The sequence below is a fragment of the Coregonus lavaretus genome (genome assembly GCF_964263955.1).
Source record: "Coregonus lavaretus genome assembly, chromosome: 40".
Lineage (NCBI taxonomy): Eukaryota > Metazoa > Chordata > Actinopteri > Salmoniformes > Salmonidae > Coregonus > Coregonus lavaretus.
In genome coordinates, this window is record NC_140027.1 from 2,464,657 (window position 1) to 2,488,959 (window position 24,303).

General features: G+C 44.2%; 1 protein-coding gene across 1 annotated transcript in view; it reads right to left on the minus strand.

The window, feature by feature from the left end:
* The window catches only part of LOC311113667 (myosin-10-like), a gene marked incomplete at its 5' end in the record, with an annotated part of 77,643 nt that overhangs the window by 25,000 nt on the left and 28,340 nt on the right, over positions 1 to 24,303 (minus strand). The window contains 10 exons of the mRNA XM_084156946.1: positions 386 to 538; positions 912 to 1,030; positions 2,393 to 2,488; positions 2,706 to 2,849; positions 3,131 to 3,229; positions 3,425 to 3,488; positions 4,840 to 4,964; positions 10,730 to 10,763; positions 13,853 to 13,961; positions 15,964 to 15,991. Of these exons, the coding sequence (XP_084013072.1) occupies positions 386 to 538; positions 912 to 1,030; positions 2,393 to 2,488; positions 2,706 to 2,849; positions 3,131 to 3,229; positions 3,425 to 3,488; positions 4,840 to 4,964; positions 10,730 to 10,763; positions 13,853 to 13,961; positions 15,964 to 15,991 (971 nt within the window). The remainder of the gene's footprint in view (positions 1 to 385; positions 539 to 911; positions 1,031 to 2,392; positions 2,489 to 2,705; positions 2,850 to 3,130; positions 3,230 to 3,424; positions 3,489 to 4,839; positions 4,965 to 10,729; positions 10,764 to 13,852; positions 13,962 to 15,963; positions 15,992 to 24,303) is intronic.

Consider the following 24,303-nt stretch of genomic DNA (forward strand, 5'->3'; position numbering starts at 1 on the left):
ACACGTCAACTATGACAGACAAAATGAGAAAAAATAATCCAGAAAATCACATTGTAGGATTTTTTATGAATTTATTAGCAAATGAGGACAACACCCAATAGGCATTTTTAGAAGTGCTGAGATTCCCATAACTGCCCCTGTGCAATTGGTCCACAGGATAAATTATCAGCTGTTCCCCAAAAATGTATATCATATCATTTTCCCACGAAAAGCGTCCTTAGACCATTCAGATGACCAATTCCATAGACAGGATGAACTAAGCCAAACCAAGTCCCCCCTCTCTTCTCTAGCTGTTTTCTCTGTATCTGGAAGAGATAGAGGGCCCTTGTGGAGGTCTTATTTGCCATGTATTTAAGTACCTGTGGAGGCCTACGCATTTAAGTACCTGGAAGATCTCAAAGCCAGCGATGTCCAGGATGCCGATGAAGGAGGCCCCCTGGCGTTTGGTGCGGTCCAGGGCCTTGTTGATGCGGTGGACCAGCCAGCGAAACAGACGCTCGTATGTGGCCTTGGCCAGAGCCTCTACTGCAAAGTCAGCCTAGAGAGAGAGAGAAAGAGAGGTGGAGAGAGGGGTGGGGGAGAGGTGGAGCGAGAGAGAGAGAGAGAGAGAGAGAGAGAGAGAGAGAGAGAGAGAGAGGTGTGTGGGAGAGGTGGAGAGAGAGAGACAGAGAAATATGCATTCCTTATTAGATTGTCTTTCTCTGGTATGACTTGGCAAGTGAGTCTGCCATTCTCAGCCTTGGGGTCTCAGGGCTAGACATCTCTATTGTTGTAAATCTAACACAGAGGTGGACAGGAACCACACCCCACAGTACTAACATTATCCTGATCCAAAGTCAGCAGTACAGTGAGTCCATAGAGGGGTGATGAGTGAAGCAAGGAGAGCTTCTGTTATAGTGTGTGTGTTTTACCTGTTCTTTGGTCTGGGCCTTCTGGACGTAGTCTCGTCCCACCTTGATCCTCGGAGAAAGGATGGCCCGGGTGAACTCCATCACGTTCAGCCCCAACAGGTGGCACAACTTCTGGGCCGCTGGTAGAGGAGAGGAGGAGGAGGAAGATAAAGGAGGGGGTGAAAAAAGGGAAAACAGTAGTAACATTAAACGTTAGTGCTCAAGATGTGATTACAGTCAACACAAATAACTTTAAAATACTCAAATATCCCTTACATAGACTCAAAGCAGTAGCAGGGAAAGAAGTAGCAACATTTGAGGAGTTAAACATTATTAGGATATGATTATATATATATATTATATAGACCCGACGGATAACCCTATAATCCTCCAATTCCCATAAACGCCATTGAGTTGGAAAACACACAGTAAAAGCCATAAAGACTTTCCATATGTGGGACCACCGCTTGAGACCACCAGAAAAGACATACCACTGGCAGCAGGCCACAGCTCTACATGGTCAGTAGCTATGAATTACATTCTCCCCCTTCTGCCAGAAGTGGCTCACATTTGACCGTTAATGGTAAAGAATAATAAGTAAGAACTGAACTGAGTGACTGCCTACCCCTGCCAGTCCAGTACCTCTAAGGTATGCCTGGAGCAGACCTGGATCCAAATACTATTTGAAATATTTCAAGTACTTTGAGCATTCGCTCTAGTCTGTCTGGAGTGCCAGGTAAATGGGGTTCGCAATTTTGGGACTTTTCTATTGGTTCCATTGCAAAAGGCAAGCTCAACCAACCACAGCTTAAGTATTTGAAATAACTTAAATAGTATTTGAACCCAGGTTTGGACTAGAGCTCAGGGTAGGGGGTAGTTAAACGCACAGCTGTTTAGAACACCTGTGGGTTAAAAACACAGACTTGATTTAAGATGTGTCAAAACGGCTTTTATGATATTTGTCTTTTGAAACTGGGGAGATGTTTGAATTTTAATATTTGTCACGGCGGGAGCTTCTGGAGAGGTAAGAATGATAAATCTGTATCATTTCCAGCGCAGAGCCTGCTAAAAACATCTGCTTCTGTCCTAGATCTGTTTTCCACATTTGGTAATAACTGGCTGAGCCACGTCATTGGCACTCGCTACCCTCTCCTCTTTAAATACCAGAAATGCAGCAGTAACATATACGGTTGAGTAGGCAATGTTTTATTTGGTTTTTTTCTTAGAAGTAAAGTAGGGTAGTAAATATGAATAATGATGTTGTTTGAAGGTGGGTGACCGGGCCAGGAGAGATGGGAAGGTTAAATCGTTAGAGCTCTGACATCTGACTCAGGGTGGTTAGCACAAGTCTGGGAGGAAAATGAGGAAGGGGAAGATAAGGTCTGAACTTGAGAATGTGAGGAGCTTCCTTGACATCAATATATGTGACAACTGACAGGTGTAATGGGTGTGTGGCTGTACGTGTGTGTGTGCCGAGGGCACAGCTGGTCAATGTCAGCTACCTGTGTTCTCAGGCATAGAGGCCTGGTCTGAGTTCCTCTCCTTCTTGAAGATGATGTTCCCAAACTGAAGCACGGAGGAGACCACCTTCAGCATGGCTGCAAGCACAGAGAGATGAGAGAAATATTATCATAAACTTACCATGAACACCACACACTACTCTGTGTTTGTTGGAATACATGGAACTGTTATGAGCATGTATAGTTATAATAATGACTGTAAAGCCCTTTCTGACAAGTGTTGATGTAAAAAGGGCTTTAATAATAACAGTTGACAGACAGATAGTCAGACAGATGAGAGTGAAGATCGTAGTACCCAGGATCTCGTCGTGGGAGAAGCTCATGATGTTCATGGCCTCCATGGTCTCCTGGAAGTTATCTTTGTCCTGCTGACCAGGGACGGTAATGTTGCCGTTGGACAGGAAGCGGTAGCTGTTGAAGCCCTCCAGGAGCAGGTCCGCTAAACAGAGGAAAGGGAAATGACGTCGAGATAGGTGGTTCAAGGTCACAAAGGACAAAAAGCAAACATGCATTTTTGATAGTCGGCCCACTGACAGGTGATGTTATTGTGATACTAGGTAGTGAACAACACTGAGTCTGAGTGGGTTTCAAGACACTTCAGGCCAACGGCTAGAGAAACAATGTTCTGCATTTCAGAGGATGGCCTATTCTTTACAGAGGCCATATGGGTCTGGGTCATTGAAGTTATGCTGATGGTACATATCAGACTGATGTCCTTACACTTGAGATGTTCTCCTGCCCCACACAGCAGCTGGTAGAAGATGTGGAAGGTGCGCTCGTCTTTGGCTTGGCGAATAGCTCTGGATTTCTCCAGTAGATCTGTCCCATCACAGTCAAGGAAGTGCAGCCTTTATACAGTAAAATACAATATTAACCCCCTTAGAGTCAATTTGTGCGCCCCCGTGGAAATCTAATTAGCATAATAAAAAAATCCCCATAAAGATCTGTCAGTTTTGTAAATGATTCATATCAAAGCTTGCATGGTAAATTTAAGCTAGCTGTATGGAAGGATACAAGTTTCAATGTTGGCCCCAACGATGTATCCGGTGACATCAAAGTTGATCCGGATGAACTTTCCCTGCAGGGAGAGAGAAATGGGGGGTGAGAAAAGCAGACAAACCATTTCACTGCATCCACATCTGCCTCAACCAGGTCTCACACTGTGCTGCAAGGCGAGCCTTTGTCTTCCTCTCAGTTACATCAAATCAAATTTCACTTGTCACATGCGCCGAATACAACAGGTGTAGACCTTACCATAAAATGCTTACTTACAAGCATTTAACCAACAATGCAGTTTTAAGAAAGAATACCCCAAAAAAATCACACAAAAATACAATATAAAATAATACAAAATAAAAGTAACAAATAATTAAAGAGCAGTAAGGCTACATCACAATAAGGCTACATTTGATTAGTCTGGTCCCAGAACTGTAAGTGCTTTCGTCAACTACTATTGTTGTGATACAATAGTCATATGAGTTGGCTAAAGCACAAAGATCTGGGACCAGTCCAGGCCATTGTATTTTATACTCATTTGGCCACATTCCTCTTGGTCTCTACGTTCCTGGGGTCTGGAGTAGACTACATTCCTCTTGGTCTCTACTGTCCTGGGGTCTGGAGTAGACTACATTCCTCTTGGTCTCTACTGTCCTGGGGTCTGGAGTAGACTACATTCCTCTTGGTCTCTACTGTCCTGGGGTCTGGAGTAGACTACATTCCTCTTGGTCTCTACTGTCCTGGGGTCTGGAGTAGACTACATTCCTCTTGGTCTCTACTGTCCTGGGGTCTGGAGTAGACTACATTCCTCTTGGTCTCTACTGTCCTGGGGTCTGGAGTAGACTACATTCCTCTTGGTCTCTACTGTCCTGGGGTCTGGAGTAGACTACATTCCTCTTGGTCTCTACTGTCCTGGGGTCTGGAGTAGACTACATTCCTCTTGGTCTCTACTGTCCTGGGGTCTGGAGTAGACTACATTCCTCTTGGTCTCTACTGTCCTGGGGTCTGGAGTAGACTACCCATGTGCATGAGGCTGTGATCTGACTGTCCTGAACAAAACAACCCTCTCTAATCTAAACTGGATCCAGAATCAAAGCAGGCAATAATGATTAGCAGAAATGTTGTGTCCTGCTGGAATGCTCCTCACGTAATAATAGGAGGATAATCCAATAAATTCCTCTCCATTGATTTCTCTTCCTTATCATCAAAAGTTTCCAGGAATTTTTGGCAGTCTCCAACAAACACACATGCCAGCTAAATCTGTCTCAAGTGCCAGTTGTTTGAGCAAGAGATAGTGAGTGAGATGGCATTAGTGGCTTTTAGTAAGCCACAGAGGAACATACATTATAAACATAGGGAAGACTTCAAATTAAGCTCGATACTGTCTGAGAATGGCATTCTTTTGGGGAAATATGTATACATTCTTTACTTACGAATCGTGACGAGTTGTCATTCTTCACTGTCTTGGCGTTGCCGAAGGACTCAAGGATGGGGTTGGCTTGTAAGAGTTGACGTTCCAATTCACCCTGAAAAATAAGAGAGATATTACAGCAAAGCACTGGGTCCAAACCAAATATGCCCCCTTTCCCAAACTCAACTTTTTACAAATAACAAACACTAAAAAATGTAGACACAGGAGAAACATTTTTTCCAATACACACAATGACTGATCACCCTTCTAAAGTTTGTCAATGTCAATCTAACAATCAGATAGTGTCACACAGACTAAAGATCATGAAACATATGTCGGTGGACGGACACTGTTTCCCCAGTAATGTTTATGACCATAAAAACTAGTAGAAAAGAGAGTGAAACGACAGGTATTGTAACGCTGTAAAAGACAGATGTGATCAATGGAGCATGTTCAGGAAACCACTTTACAGCCTCTCTGCTCAATATCCTACAACAGTACGTACAACTAAAACTAAAGAGATGGGGGGGATAGGGAGAGAGAGAGAAGAGAGAGAGAATCTCATTTCTCTGAATAAATTGGGCCTGTTCTGTGCGTTAATGACATGTGTTTCCTGTTGTCTTGTCACTCAGTATAGAACCTCTGGGTTTGGAATGGAATGGATTAGAACCTTGTTTGCTCAGTGGTGGAACAGAACAGAACAAAACTGCAATGACTCTCTCCACACTGCATATGGTTCAGTTGAAGCTCAACACATTCACAAGTGAATGTTCAAACCCATCTGGACTCTGGGTTTGCATTTCCTTTTTCTATTGCGAGACCAACATCAAAGACATCAAATCAAATGTTATTGGTCGCATACACATATTTAGCAGATGTTATTGTGTGTGTAGCGAAATGCTTGTCAAGAAAAATAAATACTGCAAAGTTGCTTAGGAGCTAGAAGCAGAGCTGCCATGTCTGTCGGCACCATCTTGATGATTGAAGCCATAGTCTAACCATCAAGCCTCCAAAATAACCTAATCAAATCAATCCCTGTTTACACTGTTGAAGTACACAGTACAATCATAAAAAGTACCAGTATACTTGTGCAACAGACAAACCAATAAATCTATCCACAGATGCTTCAAATCCACAGATGCCTCATATATTCCACAGTACACAGCTGTGTTTCAGCATGGTGGTTCAGGACCTGTGGAGCGCTAGCTGCTGTGAGCCAGGCGGATGGATGGGTGCTGGATGAGTTGGGGCTAATGAGGCGACTCAGAGAGGAAGGCCATAGCTCTCCAGTTAGTGATTGAGATAGAGATCCTGAGGAAATGGACTCAACCGTTTAGCACACTGACAGATACTGGGGAAACAGACCTGTTTAACACACTGACACAAGCCAGAGACACAATATGTCATATTGGCCAGAGACACACTCAATCCTATAAGGAAGAATCAGTCATCATTAGAGATCCCGTTAAGGGAGGGAGGGAGCGGTGCTCTGTTCACTTCTCACACCTATCGTAGACCCTATCTGGCTGACTGTCAGGGCTGAATAGAATGTTCAATTGGTATGAAATAGAACGAAATGCTCCATGTAAATGTAAAGGTGGTATCCGAACTTGTCCAATAAGAAACACTAGTTTTCTTCTTCCGTAGCTACAGTGTACCCTAATGGACATGACCCTGAGATGTTTAGATAGGTGGCTCATTATGATCCAATCCAGACCTCATTCTAGGCTTGGTCATGACCGGGGAATCCAAGATGGCCCACCAAAAAATAACATGGCCCGTACTTTGAGTTTTTGTTTTCTGCGGCTAGGTGGGAATGGGATTTTCCCATTACGTCAAGCTCATCAGACACATTTTGATCGCTCAAGACTGAGGCGTTTTTCCAGGGATGTCTGTGGGATGAGTTAGGGGTTAGGAAATCAGCATTGCGTTCAGAAGTGAGACGCGTAATGTGATCTTTGGCTGCCAGAGCTGGGCCAGAAAGCCGACTGCTGTTTTAATTGAGCTTTCGTGCTGCTGAAAATGAGGCAGGAATGAATTGAATAAGCCCGTTCCATCCTCGTCCTGCCAGTGGCAGATTGCATAGAGGGTAAATTATAGCATGGTCCCAGATCTATTAACATTTCCTATAGTCATTGTCACACGCTGTCTCTATGACAACTTGAAAACACCACACACTTTAGAACAAACTAGAACAGATGACATAATGGAGACTGTTTAATGTCCACAAGCTGCCAATCTCTGCCAAAGCTCAGTCTACAGACTGGGACCAGACTGGGGAGAGGGTAGGAACAAAGGGGTGATTACAAAACACCAGCAGGGGTCCACTTTAGGAGCATTAGAAGCTGACCCAGATTCCAGCGTTCCAGAGTGTGTTACTCTTGTTCTGACAGATTCCAGAAACCATCATTGCCATGTAAGGAGGCTAATCACTAGCCGTGCCAACAACTGACAGGCCTGGAAGACCTCCGGAACATGTATTGTACCACATTATCAGGTTTATGGCGTAGTGGTCTAAGGCACTGCATCGCAGTGCTAACTGTGCCACTAGAGATCCTGGTTCGAATCCAGGCTCTGTCGCAGCCGGCCGCAACCGGGAGACTCATGGGCGGCGCACAATTGGCCCAGGGTAGGGGAGGGAATGGCCGGCAGGGATGTAGCTCAGTTGATAGAGCATGGCGTTTGCAACGCCAGGGTTGTGGGTTCGATTCCCATGGGGGGCCAGTATAAAAAAATATGTATTCACTAACTGTATGTCGCTCTGGATAAGAGCGTCTGCTAAATGACTAAAATGTAATGTAATGTAAGCAAGAAGACCATAAAATTACTGTGGATGGAATGCGTTACACTTATTCTGACTGACAGTGTCTGGAAACCATCATAGCCACGTTAAGAAGCGAATCACTACAGTGACAACTACTGTATGAGGCCTGGAAGAACTCAGGGACATATAGTTATTGAAATATTAGTTGTTGTTAGTGTGACTGTGGACAATGCTATCGTGTACCACTAAATATCACGTTAACATTGACACGACTATGAAATTAATGTATATTTTGTGAAATAACTCCTCTCTATTCTCAATCTTTCCTCTGGAACTTAGGAAACATCCTTTGTAGAGTGTTCAACCTCACTTGTTATCAGTGTTAGGGCCTTTGGCAGTGCTTTGGCCCAGATTGTGGAGACTGAAGAGCCAGAGGAACAGTAAAAACTGTCCCATTACATCTTCAAGAAAGAGGCCAGTTGGGGATGTGTGCTCACATCTGCTCCACAGACTAGAGTCAATGGACAGACATTACAAATCTCTCCAAGTCCACAAGCAGAGTCACTGCTGGGCAGACATTACAAATCTCTTCAAGTCCACAAGCAGAATCACTGCTGGGCAGACATTACAAGTCATGTCAAGAGTTGCTCCAAGTCCACAAGCAGAATACTACTTCAGTGACTGTTGGGACAGTGCGACTTGTGTTTGTGGTTTGGGGAACAGGAACTCCTGCAGGGGAAGTGAGAATAACTTTTTATCTGTGTAAACTCATCCCTCATGGCAAAGCAGGGAGAGGATGAAAGGCTTGCAAAGACAGGAAGAAGCAGTTCTAAGGGGATTCATTAGTGATCTAAGTAGCACTGCCACTGAGATGACACGAATGGCAAAATCCACAGTCAACACCCCATGGTGAATTCAATAAAGTACGAAGATTAAAATCCCCATTATTGTCCCTGCTGGGCAGTCTGTGACTGGGTCTGAGTAGACTAAGCAGAGGGGAGGATGTTGTAGGTCTTGGACCATGTCACGGCCCTCTCTCCCTGGGGGAGTCCGTCCAGCTGAGCTCTGGGCAGTGGTCCTCTTGGCTCTCCCTCCCTAGCTGCTCTCCTCCAGAGTCCTACTCCAGCTCCAGCTAGCTGGAAGCCAACTGACTATTTAGTAAAGCCTGCTATTTGGCAACACCAGCACCTCGCGAGTGAAAAGCTCTCCAGCAGGCTCACCGGGAGCCAAATTGGATGCGGGAGAGAAGTTTGTGACGAGCTCAATGTTATGACTGGAGGTCATATTGTTTAAATGGGATATGTCAGTTAGGAAGTGGGAAACGTGTTTATTAGTATGTATTAAACTAGTAAGTAATGTTTATTTCCCCGAATCTGAGATATTTGAAAGAAGCAGAGCCTACTATAGTTAAGAACAGGGACGCCATACAGTGCATGGAGTGGATTAAAACTAAACTAGTTTAGTGTCCCAAAGGTGATAGAAACAGAAGCTGCTATTGGGCCCCCATTGACACCCATAAAAGGGACAGATATACAGTATAGTACACAGAGACAACAGCAGCCCCTTCACAGTATATTGTGCCCATTGTGTTTTGAGCTAGTCTAGTGAGTGGAGTGCGGTGGGTGAGAGAGAGGTGAGGGAAGGGCTACATGCTACTCACATAGAACAGGGCTCCACTCTGTAGTCAATGGGCAGATTGTCAAATGTTACCATGGAAATAAACAGGTAGTGTTAATGGTCATGGATACTAAACACACATACAGGATATACATACAGTACATACACACCAACTAAGACAATTACAGGTAGTACTCAATTCGGACTAGACTAAATAATGCATAAAGGCAAATGGTTTAAATGAACAGGGTAAAGAAGCTAGTTCATCACTAAATGAAATATACAGTAGTACACTAAAACAGGAAGCAGGGGAATGGATGGGGAATGGATATGTTATTCTGAAAGGCTCTATTCCAAGAAGCTATCTCATTGACGGGTGCAGTTCAATATGTTTCTCATATTAGCCTTGGGGCAGTGTGCCATAGTAAGCATCACATCTTTATTCAGAATACCGCTCATCTGCCCTCATGTGCCGTTTGCATTATCTTAACTGTATAAACAAGACCTACAGCAGCTGTTTGAAAAGCAAATAGTGAGTGCCCTGAGTAATATTAAACTAGTGAACAAACTACTGTAATGACAACCATAGCCAGACAGTCTGCTTTTCAGTAATGTCCATGAATTGACCCTGTGTGTGGTCTGGTTCTTCTATCCTCGTGGGGAACTGAAATGCCCAAATGTCCCCACAAGGATAGTAAAACAAGGAACATTCTCCCTTGTGGGGACATTTCCCACATCCCCATGAGGACAAAGGCTACTTTAAGCTTAGGGGTTAGGTTTAGGGTAACAATTAGGGTTAGGGTTAGAATTAGGGGTTAGGGGTTAGGTTTAGGGTTAGGCGTTAGGGGTTAAGGTTAGGTTTAGGGAAAATAGGATTTATAATGAAAATAAATTTTAGCTCCCTACGAGGATAGAATAACAGGTGTGTGTGTGTGTGTGTGTGTGTGTGTGTGTGTGTGTGTGTGTGTGTGTGTGTCAGTTCCATCTTCAGAATATATGCCTTCATCTCTTTTTCAACGTCTTACTGCTCAACTTCTACTCTGCATTGTACTGTACAAAAATAGCCCACATAGTCCTGCCAAGCCTTGACTGGTGGCGACCAAACACTACAAAGGCATGCATATGATTATGTTTAATCTAGTGTGGAATAACAACATTTACAAGCACATTTTACAGTACAGTACAGTGGATTGGCCAACAGATATACATGAAAAAGCTGCATTCACATAAATATTCATGCCAGATTTAAAGTTTACTTACAACATTATTATTTTCCGCCTGATAGAAAGAGAATCTGGGTCAATCCCCAATATTTGTTTGTCTAATTTTTGCACAGATGTCAACATTTCACATACATGCTTCACAGTGTGCAAGAAAATAACCAATGACACCATTTCACAAAACAGGCTGTTGTCACAAAGAAATATATTAAATTGCCACTAGCTTTACATTACAGTAGGTCCATCTGAGAATAGAAAGTTAGTGAAGCAACATGCACATGAACATGGTGTTAATAAGAAAGTGTAAAGACTTGCCTGTAGTTTTACTGGTTTAGGCGACTCTGGCTGTTTGTTGCAAATAAACAAATGCAAATATGTTAGAGGGTTGTGCACGCCTGCACAAGCTACAGGAGGATGCGTTCACTTTGGCAGCTCACACATCATCATGGGACTGGAGCTTGTGTATATGGCTTCTTAACACATTTACAGGCATGTTATGCAAAAAACATCTATATATTGGCACATTTTATGAATGGGTTAATAATTATTATAAACTGGGTGGTTCGAGCTCTGAATGCTGATTGGCTGAAAGCCGTGTTATATCAGACCGTATACCACGGGTATGACAAAACATTTATTTGTACTATTCTAATTACATTGTTAACCAGTTTATAATAGCTCCGGGTTGCGTCATACCTAAGAACAGTCCTTAGCCGTGGTATGTTGGCCATATACCACACCCCCTCATGCATTATTGCTTAATGAGCCTACAGTGCCTTGCAAAAGTATTCATCCCCCTTGACGTTTTTCCTATTTTGTTGCATTACAACCTGTAATTTTAATTGACTTTTATTTGGATTTCATGTAATGGACATACACAAAATAGTTCAAATTGGTGAAGTGAAATGAAAAAAATTACTTGTTTCAAAAAATTCTAAAGAATTAATAACGGAAAAGTGGTGCGTGCATATGTATTCACCCCCTTTGCTATGAAGCCCCTAAATAAGATCTGGTGCAACCAATTACCTTCAGAAGTCACATAATTAGTTAAATAAAGTCCACCTGTGTGCAATCTAAGTGTCACATGATCTCAGTATATATACACCTGTTCTGAAAGGCCCCAGAGTCTGCAACACCACTAAGCAAGGGGCACCACCAAGCAAGCGGCACCATGAAGACCAAGGACCTCTCCAAACAGGTCAGGGACAAAGTTGTGGAGAAGTACAGATCAGTGTTGGGTTATTTAAAAAATATCAGAAATTTTGAACATCCCACGGAGCACCATTGAATCCATTATTAAACAATGGAAAGAATATGGCACCACAACAAACCTGCCAAGAGAGGGCCGCCCACCAAAACTCACGGACCAGGCAAGGAGGGCATTAATCAGAGAGGCAACAAAGATACCAAAGATAACCCTGAAGGAGCTGCAAAGCTCCACCGCAGAGATTGGAGTATCTGTCCATAGGACCACTTTAAGCTGTACACTCCACAGAGCTGGGCTTTACGGAAGAGTGGCCAGAAAAAAGCCATTGCTTAAAGAAAAAAATAAGCAAACATGTTTGGTGTTTGCCAAAAGCCATGTGGGAGACTCCCCAAACATATGGAAGAAGGTACTCTGGTCAGATGAGACTAAAATTGAGCTTTTTGGCCCTCAAGGAAAACGCTATGTCTGGCGCAAACCCAACACCTCTCATCACCCCGAGAACACCATCCCCATAGCGAAGCATGGTGGTGGCAGCATCATGCTGTGGGGATGTTTTTCATCGGCAGGGACTAGGAAACTGGTCAGAATTGAAGGAATGATGGATGGCGCTACATACATGGAAATTCTTGAGGGAAACCTGTTTCAGTCTTCCAGAGATTTGAGACTGGGACGGAGGTTCACCTTCCAGCAGGACAATGACCCTAAGCATACTGCTAAAGCAACACTCGAGTGGTTTAAGGGGAAACATTTAAATGTCTTGGAATGGCCTAGTCAAAGCCCAGACCTCAATCCAATTGAGAATCTGTGGTATGACTTAAAGATTGCTGTACACCAGCGGAACCCATCCAACTTGAAGGAGCTGGAGCAGTTTTGCCTTGAAGAATGGGAAAAAATCCCAGTGGCTAGATGTGCTAAGCTTATAGAGACATACCCCAAGAGACTTGCAGCTGTAATTGCTGCAAAAGGTGGCTCTACATAGTTATGAATAGTTATGCACGTTCAAGTCTTCTGATTCTTTGTCTTATTTCTTGTTTGTTTCACCAAAAAATATATTTTGCATCTTCAAAGTGGTAGGCATGTTGTGTAAATCAAATGATACAAACCCCCCAAAAATCCATTTTAATTCCAGGTTGTAAGGCAACAAAATAGGGAAAATGCCAAGGGGGGGTGAATACTTTCGCAAGCCATTGTATGTTTGACTGCCATGGTAATGTACCAGCATCATATCTGCATAACTACAGAAGAACCTGACCCTTTGGTGACCTCATGACAGCACACAGCCCATGTCCACTGTCAGACACTGTTGTCCACTAATCATTACCCCCCATTATCATATGGATCTATCTGATATGAATTAACTAAGGTTGGAGTTAATCAACAAAGTACTGTAAATACCAGTGGATCAGACTGGCCTGGTTTTAGAGGGACATTGTGGATCAGACTGGCCTGGTGTTAGGGGGACATTGTGGATCAGACTGGCCTGGTACTTGGGGGACATTGTGGATCAGACTGGCCTGGTATTAGGGGGACATTGTGGATCAGACTGGACTGGTATTAGGGGGACATTGTGGATCAGACTGGCCTGGTATTAGGGGGACATTGTGGATCAGACTGACCTTGTATTAGGGGGACATTGTGGATCAGACTGACCTTGTATTAGGGGGACATTGTGGATCAGACTGGACTGGTATTAGGGGGGCATTGTGGATCAGACTGGCCTGGTATTAGAGGTGCATTGTGGATCAGACTGGCCTGGTATTAGGGGGGCATTGTGGATCAGACTGGCCTGTATTAGGGGGACATTGTGGATCAGACTGGCCTGGTATTAGGGGGACATTGTGGATCAGACTGGCCTGGTATTAGGGGACATTGTGGATCAGACTGGACTGGTATTAGGGGGGCATTGTGGATCAGACTGGCCTGGTATTAGAAGGGCATTGTGGATCAGACTGGCCTGGTATTAGGGGGACATTGTGGGCCATACAAGTTGTTAACTCTCCTCTTTCATCAGTTATCCCTCATTAGAAAGACATACTGTTACTGTGACACAATTGATATGTATGGCCTTTAGAACAGGGCTTAGGAGGAGATCTAGAGGTGTGGTAGGGAGATAAACATGGGAGAGGGAGTATGGCCTTTAGAACAGGGCTTAGGGGGAGATCTAGAGGTGTGTCAGAGAGATAAATATGGGAGGGGGAATATAGAGAAAGAAAAGAGAGAAACTTACACTTACAGGAAGGCTGTGGTCTCTTTTTCCTTTATGGGAGGAAGCGACATGTGCAAGGTACTGGATGACCTTTTTAGTGTTTTCTGTCTTGCCAGCACCAGATTCACCTCTGAGAAGAGAGAAAACATACAAGACAGCTTCCTGGGTTAGTAAAGGGAAGGAATGACCTGTGTGTGTGTGTGTGTGTGTGTGTGTGTGTGTGTGTGTGTGTGTGTGTGTGTGTGTGTGTGTGTGTGTGTCAGAACTGTCTTTCTGACCGGCAGATGTTTTTCTGAGGAGATTACGGCACTTGGGAAACTCCATAAACAGTCTTGAGCTGGGGGTGAGAGAGCTAGCCAAGCTCTTCTCCCTGCAACTCCGCTAAACAACAAATGAAGTGAAAATAAACCACAGTTGAGTGGTTTATCGGATGAGGCGGTGTAGCAGGGCCTTTGTGTATCTATATGTGCTGTTTATTTTCTGTGAGCTAGTTTAGTTCAGCGGCTGTGGTTGAGGGTGGGACTCACGGACCCACAGCGATGACAGCTTTAGAGCTAGGAAGTGCGTTTTTGCAAGCTCGGCAAGCTGCAGACAGAATCCTATCCCCAAATGACACATCAACACACAATGCATTCCAGTGGTTTACCAATAGGTACTCATTCTACGTAATTGCTGGTGGTTAACATTGAACTTTCTCCCCGATCTCAAGCTCAATGCTAGGCTGCAAAATAAAACAAATTAAATTATGATCTTCAAATAAATGACAAGGCCCCTGAATCCTCACTGAGTGCAAAACCAATTACTATAACAAAGTCACGTGTTGTATTTCTTTCAGATTCCCCTTACCTGGCCATGTGGTGAAGTAATATGGTGGTCTAGATAGTACTATAAATATGCTGTATGGCTGATGAGTTGTGTGTTAGTGTTGAGCTCAATAATCACCGGGAGCAGAGGGTATTTATGGCTGTGTCTGAAATGATAGGCTCTGGTCAAAAGTAGTGCACTATATAGGCAATTGGTTGCCATTTTGGACACAGCCCATACGTGAGTGATTGCGTCAATGTCACTGAGGCGGTTGATATTCTCAGGGACTGACTTATAATCACATGGCATCTCTGTGCAGCGTTTACATTACTATGACCACCGTCTCCTACAGTGTGTGTGTCACAGTCACAGAGACAAACAGTTGGCATATAAATGCATCTTAACAGATGTGAGATTTTATGATAGTGTTCAAGCCACACTTCCGACATCCATCCAAATTCTTCCATGATCCCCCAGACTTAGTCATGTATGATGTGAAGCTATGAAAATATTTGTTGACTGGTGGCTTGTAGCCCTGGAGGCTCAAGGGACATTTTTTGAGTGCTGGTGGATCGGGTTCAAACCAGGGCAGGGAGAGAACACACACACTCTTGGAGACACTTTCCCATGTATACTCTTTCGCACATCATCGGTGTAGGCCTGTCACAGGGGCTTACGATGAGATGCCACGCTGACATTTGTCTTTGCAGCATTCCAGTCATCTGTAGATATTGGGCGCTAGACTGGAATACAGCCAGCGGGTAGGGGTTGTGTGTGTGTGTGTGTGTGTGTGTGTGTGTGTGTGTGTACCAGACATTTTCCAGATTCCCTGCTCCAAGCCGAAGTCTCTTTCCCGTAAGTGTCTGTCTCACTGTTCTGTGTCACTGAGTTGCTCCTTTTAAAATAGCTATAGAGGCCTCTGGCCCTGGTCTAGTTCAATTCAATTGATTCCTCTTTCAACCTATTATCAGTGCTAAGTACATTAATGTCAGCTTCAATAGGCTACACTTTATTCTTAGTTGAATAGAGCTTCTGCAGGAATGCAATGCAGCAGGTATTCTCCCATTTCATTTTCGGGACTACTAAGTGAGGAGGAGATGTGCATAACTAAGATAACTGAATCGTGAATGTTATGCAATTAAGCTGGTCCTGCATGGCCTTTCTAAAAAATCTGGTCCAAACTAATGACGTGTGGCATGATACTATGCAGGCTGGATGCAAGGCATCAAACTGAGAATACATTTTCCTGTAAATGCAGCAACCCATGCAACACAACACAGACTGAGAGAAGAAAAGGGCTGAGCAGACATGGCTCAGAGGTTACTCACGTGCAAAGAATTGATTGGTCCTCTCGATCTGTGGAAGAGAGCGAGAGGAAGAGAGAGAAAGAGGGCGAGGGAGAGGGAGAGAGAGAGGGAAATGGGGGAGAGAGAGAAATTATACACAGTGTCATCATTTAGCAGACTCATCGGCAATGGCCCATTCCCAAAAATCCCTTCTTCAAACTGAAATGAGGCCTTGTACCAAATGTATCACTGGCTGACAGATGTACACTAAAGTAATTTTAACAGAACATAGCCAACTTTACTGAGCTTGCCATCAAATGAGATACTACCTTCAAACAGGTTGAAGGTCATTGTCTGCACCAGGAACTACATTTAATTTCACTAAACATTTCAAAAGCCTCAGGATCCAGACATTTCCCAGGTGTTCTGAGGCACACAAAATGGAGGAGGAATCGAGCACTCTTTCAAAGGAAAGCTTTGTAGTGCCAAACCTCTGCATTAGAGAGATAAGGGCTGATAGTGTCCCTTGTCAGAAATTGAGGGAAGCTGAGCGTAAAACTGCTGAAAGCTACACCCTTAGAAAAAAGGGTTCTAAAAGGGTTATTTGGCTGTCCCCATAGGAGAACCCTTTTTGGTTCCAGGTAGAACTCTTTTTGGTTCCATGTAGAACCTTCTGTGGAAAGGGTTCTACATGGAACCCAAAAGGGTTCTACCTGGAACCAACAAGGGTTGGTTCCTTTTAGGGTCTAGATAGCAACTTTTTTTCTAAGACTGTATGTATGCTATGTCCTTCATGTGTATGTAGCCTATGTGAAAACAGTTTACACATGAACTCATCGAACTCAGTCAGACCACGGTAGGCGTAATACTGCAACCAAAGGCCATCTTTCCCTGTATTTACAGTCTTGTTATTTTAGAGCCCTGTATCACTGAACTGCAGGGCTGATGACAGAAACACAGCTCTCTAGGAAGAAGGTGGAACATCAATGTGATTTACAGCCAGGTGACAAACAAGCCAATCACTGAGCTCCTTCTCTCATCTAATTGGCTGAGGTGAACAGGGGCAGAGCCCCAAGGCACCAATGGGTTAACAGTTGTGTTTCGGTCAAACCGTGTTCCGGTGATTACATTTTCTTAACTCGAGTGGATTCGATTAATTGTAACCAGATTTGACATCGGGTTGCATAACTTCTTCAGATTACAGTATGTTACTGGAGAGTCAGAACAGCTCTACACAGTACTGGTGGTTGACGCTACTGTACACGACTTAACATCTGTCAAGTTTGCCTTGTACTCCAGTTAATAGGCACTGTGATGGGAATATTTCAGAATTTTTTTGTAACCACATTTGTATTATTTTGTAATTATTCTTTTTTTGGGGGGGGTTACAGGTACAATATACAAATTCATATTCAGTTCATATTGTATTTACCTGTGGGCTGCCACTCCAAAAAGAAAGAAAATAACATTTAGAAAAAAGGTACATAAATACAAAGTATTGATCATTATGATCAAACTACAGAGTAAAACAGTCATAATACATTTAGTATGTAAAGAATGATTGCTAGTAGTCCAAGTGATTGCCACCAGATCATGTTTCTAAGACTTAATTCCTCGCACTCCTATAACACCACATAAAGCACTGTCTACAGAACGCCACTGTCTACAGAACGCCACTGTCTGCCACCAGACCAAACTGACACAATGGGAGGCATCCGATCAGTCCCCGGAAGCAGTGAGCTCCAAATGAACCCAAGGTCGTGGCTGCCGGCCAGGTTAGGACCAGAGAGTGGCAGTAGAGAGGAGCGTAGGAGGGTGGTGAGGTGTGAGGTCATGGGAACCAACTGTGGTTTGGCTGCCAGCATCCGCGCTGGGCCTCCGGTGGTAGGCAGTATCTCCTCCTCAGGCCGCTCAGCTGTGTCACATGCCTGGCAGAGCTGGAGTACCACAGATAAGACAAAGGCCATCAGCTCCCTTCCCTTTTGGAGTGAGTCCCACCCTCCGGGCTCCGGTGGCTGGCCACTGACGCCAGATATACCTTTGTGGTCAGTTCTGGCCGTGAGGTTGACGAGGGCTGGGCACTTGTCACCGAGGCAGAGCATGGGCCTGACCCACAGTAAGGGGCATGGGGGTGTCCCACAGTAAGAGGCAGAGCATGGGGCTGACCCACAGTAAGAGGCAGAGCATGGGGCTGACCCACAGTAAGAGGCAGAGCATGGGGCTGACCCACAGTAAGAGGCAGAGCATGGGGCTGACCCACAGTAAGAGGCACAGCATGGGGCTGACCCACAGTAAGAGGCACAGCATGGAGCTGACCCACAGTAAGAGGCACAGCATGGGGCTGACCCACAGTAAGAGGCACAGCATGGGGCTGACCCACAGTAAGAGGCACAGCATGGGGCTGACCCACAGTAAGAGGCACAGCATGGGGCTGACCCACAGTAAGAGGCAGAGCATGGGGCTGACCCACAGTAAGGGGCAGAGCATGGGGCTGACCCACAGTAAGGGCCCAGAAGTACAGTTTGGGACTGTACATAACCCATCGTATTTACTAGCAGCGAGCTAGTTTAGAGAGGGAAAGGTGGGCACATTACTGACCAGATTTTCCATATGAAGTTTCATAGCCTAAGTACCATTTGCCGAGTTATCAGATTGGACTATAATAGACCATGACTGATACAGCATAAGAGAGAGAGAGAGAGCTGCTCACGCAGGCAATGACTCATCAGAAGCAGAACAGCATCGTAGCCCTGAAGACAGCCTTCTGTCCAATCTGTATCTGTACCGAGGAGGAGAACCTCTATGTTAGATCGGCTTTACCCCTGAAGACATCAATAACCCGATGGTGTCTGGGAATACATGCCAATCCAATCTGGGAGAATCATGATGCACAGTGGAAAGGTGAATGGAAAGGATTGTGGTGCATTATTATTATATTGGCTCCTATGAGGTACCACAGTCAATAATTCAAGACAGGGGTGCATCTTTTCACCAGAGGAGTAACACTAGTCTCTAGGCTAAACCTCATCAGCTTTTCATGGACATCAATGACTCAAATTATTTCATTTCCAAATATTATTTGATTGGAGGATTATTCATATACATCATGCATTTTTTTGTTTTTTATTATTTGTATACTTGTTTGACCTTTTACTGCATTGTTAGGAGCTAGTTACATAAGTATTTAGCTGCACCCGCTCTAACATAAACTGTACGAGACCAATAAACGTTGATTTTATTAGATTTCTTCATTATCTCAGGAATTTCACCCCGAGCTACGAGATGGCTAGATACATGCACAACAAAGCTAGTGCACAACAAAGCATTCCGATGAATTCATGTGACATTTGGAATTGTCGCTGTGATGTAACAAATGATGAATTTAACGTGTCATGTTCAAATCTAGCAGGTCTTCACCATCTCTTAGGAACAGAGACAGAGGTGCTACTGGTTTCCATCTTTGTCTGACACAGTGAGTTTGGGCTGCTGCTGGGCATGCAAGTAGGTACTGTACATCTCCTCTCCATTCATCCTCACTTAGCGGATTAAAAGGGGTGTGGAGAAAAGTCTTGACGTGCAATAAAAGTAGTTCTACAACGAAAGTAGCAAAACAGGAATCTGCTTATTGTGGGCAGCCAGTCATATTAATGTTTACTTTGCATTATATTAATTATTTGACGTAATACCATAATCATGTTTTTGACCACATCTGAAGAACTACATTGGAAACTTGATATTGATATTAAACCAGACTCAGAAGCGGGACATGTTTTATTTGTTTCTCCCTCCTCCAAATGGGATTTCCCCCACTTCCTTCTGAGCTGAGGCCAACAGCCTTCCACCGTCTCCGCTAAAGATTCTACAGATGGTGGCTGGCCACTGACATTTCCCATGACCTCTTCCTGAGTCACTGGAAGTGACACTCTCTCTCGGATATTAAGGTCTTTCACACCCCTGGACATGGTAACGACACAAGCCTGGACGCTCTCGAATTCCATTAATTCATGCCAATGTTTCGACCTCAACAACCTCTCCAAGAACTCTGATGACTATTTGAGGGGTAGAAGCCATGGTGGGCATAGATGGGGAACCAAGCAGAGCTGTTATTTCTGTAACATTGCTTTATAGCCTAGTCATAAGAACCGTTGTGTGGGATTCACATGATTGGTAGTGTTCTTTCCAGCTTCACATGACTTGATTATTTTGGATAGCCTCAAGAGGCTGCTCCATGGAATAGGATAGGATTGGTTGTTAAAATATTTGAAGAGAGTATAAAAATGATTACAAAACCTATTCAGTTGTACAGTGTTTGGCCAATTATTTAGTAATGGACTGTATCATGGGAAGGAAAAAGGCAGTACCAAAAGTTTTGTTATTAATGTTCAAAATAATATAATAATTACTTAATAATTTATAACCTAATTAACAAGTTAACCACTAGGCTTGGCTGGATGGCTCCACTTGAGCTCCTCCATACACCATAGACCAACAAAAAAAAAAACACACACACGTCACTGTCTTTCAAACCTGTGACAAAGTGAAAAATTGGAGGACATTTTGGGCTTTGACGGGAACACAGTGGCTCTGCATGTGGCGTTTGCAATGGAGAGGAGAGAAGGGTAGTCCCGTGTAGCTCAGTTGGTAGAGCATGGCGTTTGCAACGCCAGGGTTGTGGGTTCGTTTCCCATGGGGGGCTAGTATGGGGCGGCAGGTAGCTTAGTGGTTAAGAGCGTTGTGCCAGTAACCGAGAGGTCGCTGGTTCTAATCCCCGAGCCGACTAGGTGAAAAATCTGTCGCTGTGCCCTTGAGCAAGGTACTTAACCCTAATTGCTCCTGTAAATCGCTCTGGATAAGAGCGTCTGCTAAATGACTAAAAAATGTTTAAAAAATAAATAAATAAAAATAGTATGAAAAAAAAAGAGCCTCTGCTAAATGACGTAAATGTAAGGGAGGATAGGGAGAAGAGCAGAGAGGGGCAGAGGGAGCAGATCTCAGCCCACGGACAGTGAACTCATTGTGAGCCTGTGGTCTGCTGGGCCTGGGCCAGCCTCCGCTATTGAAGGCTGATGTCGGCATTAAGGAGAGGCAATGGAGTGGAAACACTCGCCTCAGAAAACCCAGCTCCAGAGGTCGCTTTTGCTGTTAACAAAGTGGCTTTGAAGGAGGATGACCTCAGAAACCAGTTTGATATAAATAGAGGTACAACACATCAACTGGGCCGTGGTGGATAATGAAGACAAACTGGTGGTCTGTAGCTTTAATTGAGGATAGTCTAGTTTTCATCAGTTTAACAAAAAAGAGAGAGGAAATGTCTCACAATGAACTCTGATAACTTATAGCAGATGCACTCTGCAACAAATAAAGGCATCATCCAAGTGTTGTGTGGTGAGAAGCAGTATGTCAGTCAGCAGATACCAGAGTCCAAACCAGAGTAAAATGAAGATCATTGTTGGTTGGCCTGGCTCCTCCAGGGGAAGTCCCAACCGGCCACGAGACAGTGTGGACAGGGCCTATCTCACACTGTGGACTGTAGGCAGACTGCTTCCCCATTACTACACCCCCTTCAGATCCACCCTGCTGGATTAATGCAGCGACCAGACTCATTCCACACATTCCAGTTCACATCCCTGCCAGCCACAAGCCTCAAGCTCAATTCTAATGGAAAGTGTGCTCATGCTGGAAATAGAACGCATATGAGTGAGAGAAAACAGAAGGGCCACAAGCATCAAAGGCATCATAGTGCGTCAAATTAGAAAGCAAGTCTATTTTTCTTGCGTCTACGTGGAGCAATTCTGGTAAAATAAGCGGATAGATTGCGTGGGGTCATTTGTAGAAAAGGGAAGATCATTACATTTCCTCTATGCTAAGTAGACTAAAGATGTAGTTTAAAATGTATTGAGCTGTAAGCTGGCCTGTTTATTAGTATAACACCTCAGGAGCAGTTATAAGCCTGTATATCGAGCAGGACTCCAGCAGTGCTTAAGGGTCTAGTAAAATTATACTGTATTTACACTGAGTGTACAAAACATTACACTTTCCATGACATAGACTAACCAAGTGAATCCAGGTGAAAGCTATGATCCCTTATTGATGTCACCTGTTAAATCCACGTCAATCAATGTAGATGAAGGGGAAGAGACAGGTTAAAGAAGGAATTTTAAGCATTGCGACAATTGAGACATGGATTGTGAATGTGTGCCATTCAGAGGGTGAATGGGCAAGACAAAATATTTAAGTGCCTTTGAACAGGGTATGGTAGTAGGTGCCAGGTGCACCGGTTTGAGTGTGTCAAGAACTGCATTGCTGCTGGGTTTTCACACTCAACAGTTTCCCGTGTGTATCAAGAATGGTCCACCACCCAAAGGACATCCAGTCAACTTGACACAACTGTGGGAAGCATTGGAGTCAACATGGGCCAGCATTCCTGTGGGACGCTTTCGACACGTTATACCAGGGTTCTTCAATTCAGGTCCTGGAGGGCCGAAACACCTCTGTTTTTCATCCTCTCCTTCTAATCAGGGGCTAATTCAGACCTGGGACACCAGGTGAGTGCAATTAACTACGAGGTAGAAATAAAAAACAGAAGTGTTTCGGCCCTCGAGGACTGGAATTGAAGAACCCTGCGTTATACAGTGAGGGAAAAAAGTATTTGATCCCCTGCTGATTTTGTACATTTGCCCACTGACAAATAAATGATCAGTCTATAATTTTAATGGTAGGTTTATTTGAACAGTGAGAGACAGAATAACAACAAAAAAATCCAGAAAAACGCATGTCAAAAATGTTATAAATTGATTTGCATTTTAATGAGGGAAATAAGTATTTGACCCCTCTGCAAAACATGACTTAGTACTTGGTGGCAAAACCCTTGTTGGCAATCACAGAGATCAGACGTTTCTTGTAGTTGGCCACCAGGTTTGCACACATCTCAGGAGGGATTTTGTCCCACTCCTCTTTGCAGATCTTCTCCAAGTCATTAAGGTTTCGAGGCTGACGTTTGGCAACTCAAACCTTCAGCTCCCTCCACAGATTTTCTATGGGATTAAGGTCTGGAGACTGGCTAGGCCACTCCAGGACCTTAATGTGCTTCTTCTTGAGCCACTCCTTTGTTGCCTTGGCCGTGTGTTTTGGGTCACTGTCATGCTGGAATACCCATCCACGACCCATTTTCAATGCCCTGGCTGAGGGAAGGAGGTTCTCACCCACGATTTGACGGTACATGGCCCCGTCCATCGTACCTTTGATGCGGTGAAGTTGTCCTGTCCCCTTAGCAGAAAAACACCCCCAAAGCATAATGTTTCCACCTCCATGTTTGACGGTGGGGATGGTGTTCTTGGGGTCATGGGCAGCATTCCTCCTCCTCCAAACATGGCGAGTTGAGTTGATGTCAAAGAGCTCCATTTTGGTCTCATCTGACCACAACACTTTCACCCAGTTCTCCTCTGAATCATTCAGATGTTCATAGGCAAACTTCAGACGGGCATGTATATGTGCTTTCTTGAGCAGGGGGACCTTGCGGGCGCTGCAGGATTTCAGTCCTTCACGGCGTAGAGTGTTACAAATTGTTTTCTTGGTGACTATGGTCCCAGCTGCCTTGAGGTCATTGACAAGATCCTCCCGTGTAGTTCTGGGCTGATTCCTCACCGTTCTCATGATCATTGCAACTCCACGAGATGAGATCTTGCATGGAGCCCCAGGTCGAGGGAGATTGACAGTTCTTTTGTGTTTCTTCCATTTGCGAATAATCGCACCAACTGTTGTCACCTTCTCACCAAGCTGCTTGGCGATGGTCTTGTAGCCCATTCCAGCCTTGTGTAGGTCTACAATCTTGTCCCTGACATCCTTGGAGAGCTCTTTGGTGTTTGGCCATGGTGGAGAGTTTGGAATCTGATTGATTGATTGCTTCTGTGGACAGGTGTCTTTTATACAGGTAACAAGCTGAGATTAGGAGCACTCCCTTTAAGAGTGTGCTCCTAATCTCAGCTCGTTACCTGTATAAAAGACACCTGGGAGCCAGAAATCTTTCTGATTGAGAGGGGGTCAAATACTTATTTCCCTCATTAAAATGGAAATCAATTTATAACATGTTTTACATGCGTTATTCTGGATTTTTCTGTCTCTCACTGTTCAAATTAACCTACCATTAAAATGATAGACTGATCATTTCTTTGTCAGTGGGCAAACGTACAAAACTAGCAGGGGATCAAACACTTTTTTCCCCTCACTGTATAGTTCATGCCCTGACGAATTGAGGCTGTTCTGAGAGCAAAAGGGGGTGGAAATCAATATTAGGAAGGTTTTCCTAATGTTTTGTAAACTCAGTGTATGTTCTCTTTGACATAGCCTTCATGCACCAATCATCTCCCCTTTCTGTTACTGTCT